The sequence below is a fragment of the Apium graveolens genome, chromosome 8 (genome assembly GCF_009905375.1).
Source record: "Apium graveolens cultivar Ventura chromosome 8, ASM990537v1, whole genome shotgun sequence".
NCBI classification, from domain to species: Eukaryota; Viridiplantae; Streptophyta; class Magnoliopsida; order Apiales; family Apiaceae; genus Apium; species Apium graveolens.
In genome coordinates this window covers 16,841,627-16,850,528 of record NC_133654.1, presented here as the reverse complement: position 1 = coordinate 16,850,528, position 8,902 = coordinate 16,841,627, and the positions used below count along the sequence as shown (strand labels likewise).

Here is an 8,902-nt window from a genome sequence, read left to right as displayed (position 1 = left end):
ATGTCACTATATATAGGGCACCTGAGTGGTAAGTTGATGGGATAGTAAAAATAAACTGTGGGACGGTGGATGCATCTGTTTTTGTAACTTTTAGTGTGCTACCACCGCTACCCCTAGATTTTAATAATACTAGTTTCTTGTACTATTGGATAATAAAATGTGGGTATGCTTGTGAAAATAATATTAAAATATTACATATGATCAATGGAGATAAAAAGTTTTGCATTACTAGAGGCTTGAGCTAGTGGTTTCCTGCTTATTGTTGGCTAGAACTTTGTTTTTGTCCAGACATTTCTCTAGTACTTACAACTTTGTGCAGGTTCTCATTTCAATGCAAGTCAGAATTTTAAAGTAGTCAGAACTTTTATATTTAAAATATTTAATTTATATTTAATAAATTTACTCAATTTTTTCTTGAAAAAGTTAGTGTAATTGTTGATTATATTTGTCATTTGTTAATTCAGTAGTTGCATTTTGTTTAATATTTGTAATTAATATAAAAGTAATTTTATTCTAACTTCAAGGAAGGTTAAAGTAGGTACTTTGTCAATGTTTCAGATTCAGGGCCACATGTTACACGGTTTTAACCAAACTTCTCCAAAAAAATGATTATCCGATTAAAAGTAGTCAAATGTTTTAAAAGATCCAGGAAAAATAGCTTTAACTTTTTTGAAAACTTTTGAATATGTAAAAAATATTTTTTGAAACAAATTTCTCATAAAAAATAAAAAATACTCGCATGTTTATGATTTGACAAATCTATATTTTTTATTAATAAATGAAACCATGTATAATTTAGTGCTAAAAGTATTAAAGTACCAAAGTACCAAATTTTGGTACTTATTGACATATGTTGACTTTTATTCTCTATAAACTTTGTTTTTAACACAAATCGATTTCTATTCTTTGTAAATTTTATTTTCTTTTTAGTTAGTGTTCATCCAATCTATTTACTTCATAAAATAAAAATATTTTTTAAGATTTATAAATTATATTCAAAATTTATTAAGTTAAGTTAAATTAATTAAAATAACTAATATTTATTTTTAATTTTAGAAAAACTATAAAATACTGGGTAAACTACTAACACGAATAACTTTTTAGTCTCGGCCCCGTATTTCGCACGGGTTATCAACTATCTATACTAATAAGTGTCCCAAATCTTGATACTCACTAGAAAATTATACAAACTATTTTTAAAAATTTATGTAATAAAATCTCAGCAACAAAAATTAACTTCTATTCTCTGTAAATTTATTTTCCTTCGGTTTTTATTTGTTGCTGAACATCCAAGCGTCGTATTCATAAATTAAGATGTCAGATTTATATAAATATTTTTTTTACCATGAAATGAGAGGACTTTATTAAAACCTCAAATCATTACACTTATACTATATAATTTGTGGTGGACATCCCCATCCTCCGAATACAATCACTAACTGAACTCTTGTAATGATATATAAGTAAGTAATTAGATGCATGTATAATTATAACTATATTCTAAAATTTTAGAGTTATACTTAATTTCGACTTTTTAACTACATATTTTAATAGTATTTTATATATTATATTTATATCTATCAGGTCAACTACTAACACAAGTTAACTTTTTTTAGTCTCGGGCCCGTGTTTCGCACAGGTAATCAACTATCTATACTAATAAGCGTCCCAAATTTTGGTACTCACTAGAAAATTATACAACTATATTTAAAAATTTTATAAAATCTCAACTAATAAAAATTAACTTCTACTCTTTGTAAATTTTATTTTTCCTTCAATTTTTATTTGTTGCTGAACATTCAAGCGTCGATTTATTTTAAAATAATCATATTAGTAAGTTAACATGTCAGATTTATATAAGTAAGTAATTAGATGCATGCATAAGTGGAACTATATGGTGAAATTTTAGAGTTATACTTGACTTCCATTTTTTAAATACATATTTTAATAACATTTCATATATTTTTTTCAAAAAAAAATAACATTTCATATATTATATTTAGATCTACTCGGTAAACTACTAACACGAATTAACTTTTTGATCTCGGGTCCGTATTTCGCACGAATTATCAAATATCTATACTAATAAAATAAGCGTCCCAAATCTTGGTACTCACTAGAAAATTATACAATTATTTTTAAAATTTTATGTAATAAAATCTCAACTGACAAAAATTAACTTATACTCTTTGTAAATTTAATTTTCATTCAATTTTTATTTGTTGTTGAACATCCAAACGTCAGTTTACTTTAAAATAATCGTATTAGTAAGTTAACATGTATGATTTATATAAGTGAGTAATTAGGTGTATGCATAACTAGAAATATACAGTGAAATATCAGAGTTATACTTAATTTCGATTTTTTAACTACATATTTTAATAGCATTTTATATATTATATTTCAATCTATATTTTGCACGGATTATGAATTTCAATTTTATGTAAATAATAATGTGATACTATTATTTTTAATTTTGGGTGTGTGCTTCGCCCAGTTACCAACTAGTACATGTTTATATATTAAATTACATGTTCATGCCTTCACAAATACTAGGGTGAGAATACAAAACATGCTACATCTGGGCTTTGATATCTACTAGGAAATTCTAATCTTATACATTCAAGCCCAGCCCATTTCAAGCCATAAAGCCCATATAAACATTCCGCCCAAACCAAACCCAACAATGCCCACCAATTTTTTCCCGCCACGCCAATCTTCTCAAACAATTCTCCCCCAAATTTCACTTCTACTTCACCTCATTTACACCAACTGAAAACACACACATATACACACAGCATACTTGTATCTACACATCAAAATGGAAAATGAAGCTGAAGCAAGGAGATGTTACAACAGCAAAGTAGGTGCCTCGGTGAAGAAGAAGAGAAAGGCGCTGTCGGATCTTACTAATTTTGCAAACCCTAACACTAGATCCTCAAATTCATTAAAAAAACCCAATAATTCCAATTATAAAATTCTCAATTCGCCTCTTAAATCAGTTACTGTATCTGATTCCAGTATAGGTTCTTCAAATTTCAACGCCAATGTTGTTGGTAATCTCTCTCTCTCTCTCTCTCTCTCTCTCTCCCTCCCTCTCCCCCTCTCTCTCCCTCTCTCTCTCTCTCTCCCTCCATCCTTCCCTCTCTCACTCTCTCTCCCTCCCTCCTTCCCTCTCTCACTCTCTCTCCCCCTCCCTCCTTCCCTCTCTCTCTCTCTCTATATATGTATATCTCCCTCTCTCTATCCCCTTCCCTCTCATCTCTCTCTCTCTCTCTGTTTATATATGTTATGTATGTGTGTGAATTGCATTTTTGTGTAATGTTTTATTTATTTGTGAATATAGGGTTTGTGAATTAATGATGATTCTGTCTTTAAGTTAATTGTTTAGTGGAATCTAGGGTTTGTGAATTCATGATTGTTTTGTTTTTATGTATTACAGATTGCTTTGATGCAATCTGTATATGGTTGTATTGTTATTGTTTATATTGTTTGTGGTGCTGAGGTGAGGTGGTTTTGGGTTAGTTATAGAATTATACTGATTAATCAGCTTTCGGAATGATGGCATGACTTTAACCTACTTTGTGTAAACCAATTATTTAAAAAAGGAATCGGTCCGTGCAAACTGTTTGTGTTGTTGGTAAAATTATCATTTAGCTGTACAATCAGATATTGGAGGATGTGAGCTTCGTTTGTTGAATTTTATCTGATTGCATTATAATATATTTTGGAAACTGTATAAAATGATTTAGCTGCAGGTAATAGTTGTTCATGCCTAGGCGTAGTTTTTCTGCTGCACTTATTAGTTGTGGATAGAATTTTTGCTTCAACTAATAGTTACTAATGAATTCCCTGTGGGTTTTTTGATTAATTTGTGGGTTTTGGTGAAAGGCATGGTTTCCTATTTGGAGAGTTGTGAAGTTTGGATTGGTAATTACATATGTATTAATATGGGCACTGTTATGTAGGTCATGAGGGTAAAAGGAAGGATGTTTGTCTACCACTTGATTCCATTATGCGAGTGAAAAGAGAGATTGGTGAAAGAACAAGCATCCCTACATCCGTGCCTTCGAGTTTTCCTCTTGTGGAGAAGACCAAGGATAGAAGAAAGGCTACTATTGCCCCTCAGGCGGAGAAGACAAAAGATAGAGGGAAGACTGTTATTGCCGCTCATTTGGAGAACACAAAGAGTAGAGGGAAGGCTATTATTACCCCCCATGTGGAGAAGACAAAGGAGAAAGGGACGGCTGCTATTGCTCCTTATGTGGATAAGAAAAAGGATAAAGGGAAGGCAATTGATGTAGTTTCCGAAGTTTTTACGGGGGAGAAAACAAGGGATAAATCAAAGGGCGTAGCTGTATATGTCAGTGATCATGATGTGCTTAAAATGCAAAGTAAAGGGGAAGGTAATATTGCTTTGTCTTCCAGTAATGTTTCTTTTGGGAGTGTGAATGACAAAGGAAAGAGAAGTGACGCTACTCCTGGTCTGCCTTCCCTAGCTAAAATAAAAGGTAAAGGCAAAGTAGTTGCACCAGAAGATTTCTCGACTGTGGGGAAAAGACAGGAGAAAGGCCAGGGTGTTCCTTTTCCATTTAGTTGCCCTCCTCTGCCTAAGAGTAGACGTATTGGGTGGGTAACCTCTCTCTCTCTCTCTCTCTCTCTCTCTCTCTCTCTCTCTCTCTCTCCCTCTCCCCACAGTCCACACACACATACATGGCAGTCACTCTCAGGGCATGTCTTTTAATATTCTGCAGAGTCCTAAAAGAGTCAGAATTTTAAAAATTAAGCCATTATACGCTGTGGAAGCGTATAAGAAAAATGACAGGAAATCAGAAATATAAGTCATGCAACAGTAGTTACATTTAATCTTGAGAGACATATTTGCATGATTGTATTTCCGATATACATATCTTTAGGTCGTTGGTACAGTTACCTGATTAATCTACTTTGCGCTCTTAGAATTAAAATATTCATTCACGGATCTATATATAATGTATTGGACATTATAAACGCATTTTGATCTGAGCAAACAAGTTTCAAATTGAATTTTTGCTTACTTTTTCAAAATTCGTGTAGTAGAGGTGCTGCTGTTTGTAACACTCTTGGATCTTTCGTGTTTGCTACAATGTGATTCTGACCCTATAAGTTTGTCAACAGTAATCAGACTTATGCTCGGCTTTAATTTGTTTGGTTTCTCATGACCTTTAATACTGCAATGTCAGTCCTATGTGGAAAAGTATCCCTAAAAAATGGTATGTTAGGTATGATGGACATAGTTTTTGGAGTTCCTTAAGATCTGCACTTCTCTGTCCGTGACCCTGCGCAAATGTAATTACCGGTTTTCTACAAAGCATTTTCTACTATTAATTAAAGAAATCAATATTAAGAAATTTTCCTGAATTGTTTATCGAGAGAGGTGAAATTCTATAATTTAGATAGTAGGTACTTTATGCTTGTATACTTTCTGTTGGATGAAATTTCATTCTGAGTAATCCGTGTTGTGCATTTTTATATTCCTTAAGTACTTATGCTGTTCTTTATGCTCTTCTTTTGTCCTAGGAATGGGCTGAATGAATCTGGAGGTAATGGACCATCTGAATTTCATACAGATCCTCATATGATGCATAAAAAGGTAACTGTTTACCGTATACTTTTAGATGTCAAATTTTACATTTCTCAGCATCTTGCATAATTGGTCTTGGTCATAATGATATTGCTCACCCTGGGTGATATATTGTGTTACAGACTTACAGTAATGTTTCAGTTCTGTTTTCAAACTAATTGTAAGTTGTAGAACTTTGCTTCTGTTGGAGGAAACTTAATTGGCTCAACTGCATTCTAATTTGGTTTGCAAGACACTGAGACAAAAAAGAACTTTTTGAAAAATAAATAAATTCCTAGCTTGTTATATTCTATTATCACTCGTCAGTTAATATTTCTTGCCTATCTACCCGAAATTTGTTGCTTTAGTTTTTGAAGTATGATTATGAAGTTTTATCTGCATTGTTAAGCCATTATGGATCTTTAATGTGCAGAAAAGACGTTGCTTGCCCCGTGACCAAGATACTCCAGAATATAACTTACCAGCAGATTTTATTGAGAAGCAGAGAGCCTATTTCAAGGAGGTTGATGAGTTTGAACTATTGGAGGAAGAGGCTTCAGATAATGAAAACTAGATTACAAGAGGAGGATCAAAGTTATAAAGAAAAATAAGTATTATAACCCATCAGTTTATAGTTAAATGTTTATAGGCTCTTAGCCTCTGGAAGGTGCCCCATCCTGCCCGAAAGTAGATAGAAATGTTGCTTCCCACGAATTTTGTTGTACAGTGTGTTGTAATTCAGATGTGTGGAATCATTAGGCCATATAGAAATAGTTCTTGCAATGTCAGACGTGAATACAGTGACTGCATGCTCAGATCGTAGACAGAATTGACTAGCTTATATAATTGCAGAGATTAATGGGGATGTATTTGCTATTTTACCTATAAAATATTTATATATAGTTCTGTTACTCGTATGTCATATCACCTATTTCTGCTCGACATATAAATCTAATCTCTTTCGTTTGAATTATTAATTCAGTGGTCGCTGATATTTCACATTCGTATCACCCTTGCACTCCTTTCCACCTCGACCAGCACACCTTTATCTTAGTGTAAGAAACTGTATATGTTAGTGTTGGTTTCTGCCACGAGATGTCAATGATTATGTCTTTCTTTGTGTGTCGCTGTCCTGTATATTTCAGAGTTAAGCAGTGTTTGTGTTAATTTAGTGTTGCTGGTTGTTTTCTGCATTAAATTTAAGCTTTAATAGAGATGTCAACGATTATATTTTTCTTTGATTAAGGGACTAGGTGCTGATAATGTTCTCATAATCATACATTCAGAATTATGTGATAATGTTCTTATAAACAAATTAACTGCTGCATTTGTTTATATGTATATTTAGTCCATTTCTACTATGTGAAATTATATGAAAACTGATCAGTGTTATCCTTTTCTCTAAATGCTCAAATAAGTCTTTGATGCCAGTGCGGTTCTGTATTCTGTACATGGTTACTGTCTTTTAACTTTGTCTTTCCTAGTACACTGTTCCGGGTGCAATATCCATTGCTCTCCAGATTCTTATCACTTCTGGATTCCACCAACTTAGAATCTATACCACATACATGCATAGCAATCATGACCATTGTAACTAGGTTTCCCTCTTTTTAAAAAATGAAAATATCGACAGGAGACAGATTAAGATAGTGTCTAGCGTAGGAGGTGGACAATGTGGAACCACATCTATGTAGTATGTAGTTTGCTGTGTTGTTAAGTATGCTCTTACATAGTTTTCAAGGCTTCAGGGGTCACTGCAGTGTGGCTGAATGTAGGTCATTATTTGGTGAATGTTTAAGAGTCTCTGGCAGCAGTTTGTGAAAAGATTCTGTTAAGCTTTTCTCAAGCCACTACTTGGACATCAAGATGTGCAAGAGGGGCACCATTTACTACACTGTCTAGGAATCTAAGAATTAAAGTTTGGTTGTGTGACCAACTTTTCATATATCCCTCAAAGAGTGCCTACACTGTTCTTTGTCTAGCTAGCTAGCTGTATATTTTCTTTGATTACTTACAAATAGATAATGCAGATTATGATTGAAGTGATGGGTTTTCGGAACAACAATGAATTAGCTGGTGCATCCAAGCGCTCATGACTCCAGACTGAGTGATTTATAAATAAGGTTGTCTGATCTTAGATTTGATATTTTGCAAGTTGCTCATGCATAATCAATTTGCACTGCTTGATTATGATTCCATCAACTTCGCAGTTGAAGACAGAAGTATTACGCCGTCCTTTTTTCATATAATTGTCTTTAACTGCACTTACTTATAATCAAACACATTTCTTTTCACTTTCCTCTTCCTGAGGTTAAAGATGTTTTAGTTTCTTTCTAATGTAATTGGTTGGTTTTGTGAACAAGGAAATGTGTTTTTGACGTGAAACCTTGTTTCCAAGGAAGGCATATATATTTTGGTATGGACCATTTGCATTATTGAGCACGAGCAACCTCTATCAATGCAAAATTGACCCATGACAAATTGAGAGGTGCTCTTATACTCGTGCTTATGTTGCAAATTATTGCTCACTGATAACTATTGCTCGTCAATAGAAAAACAAGTGCATGTTATTTTTGACTGTGGGGGCGGAATTGAAGTTATTGCGAGAAAACTATACGCATACAATGGATATAATCATATAACTAGGTACCAAGGTTTTGAAAATGGAAGCCAAAAGTTTTGATCCAGCGACTTCAGAAAAAGATGGATTTGGCCAAACAAATTTGATTTTGACAAAATCATGCGTACATGACTATGATCGAGAGAGAACAATATCAAATGAGGATAAGTTAAGAATTTATAAATTTATGATTATAGATTTCTAAATCATACATAAAACAAGACAACCAGGGTTGTAAATTGATCTTGATTATTCTTGCACGAGTTATATATTAGCCTATGACCCGTGCGATGCACGGATTGCTTTTAACACTTGAATGATTTTTAATAATATAATTATATCTTAAAATTATTATATTTTGATATATACTTTCAATAGTTGAAAAATAAATTGAAGAACATAGTAAGTTCTAATAATAATGTTGTTTGATAATTTCAGACTTGACTGAAAATAAATAATATAATATAATATGTTATTTACGGGACTCAAGCCCTCAACCTATGGAAATTGGTAAAATAAAGAATATAAAAGTTTAAATATAATAAGTTGTTGACGGAGTTCGAACTCTGGATCCATGAGAGCAATTTAAATATTAATATAATATTATTTTATTATTGCATCCAACTGTTCCCATCTATCTGACTTTAGATGTGACGGTTATTATTTGTCGTACCAAACAA

The 8,902-nt window shown here is 32.7% G+C and overlaps 1 protein-coding gene across 1 annotated transcript; it reads left to right on the top strand.

The window, feature by feature from the left end:
* Positions 1-2,561: 2,561 nt before the first annotated feature.
* Positions 2,562-6,513, top strand: LOC141676974 (uncharacterized). Its single transcript, XM_074482697.1, has 4 exons — positions 2,562-3,056; positions 3,969-4,629; positions 5,560-5,632; positions 6,036-6,513. The coding sequence occupies exons 1-4, from the start codon at positions 2,822-2,824 to the stop codon at positions 6,174-6,176; spliced, it is 1,110 nt and encodes a 369-aa protein (XP_074338798.1). The 5' UTR covers positions 2,562-2,821; the 3' UTR covers positions 6,177-6,513.
* The last annotated feature ends 2,389 nt before the right edge of the window (positions 6,514-8,902 follow it).

Coding starts and splice junctions, on each gene's coding strand:
- LOC141676974 (XM_074482697.1), top strand. CDS start 2,822: ATGGAAAATGAAGCTGAAGCAAGGAGATGTTACAACAGCAAAGTAGGT. Junction 3,057..3,968: donor TTTCAACGCCAATGTTGTTG/GTAATCTCTCTC, acceptor ACTGTTATGTAG/GTCATGAGGGTAAAAGGAAG. Junction 4,630..5,559: donor CCTAAGAGTAGACGTATTGG/GTGGGTAACCTC, acceptor CTTTTGTCCTAG/GAATGGGCTGAATGAATCTG.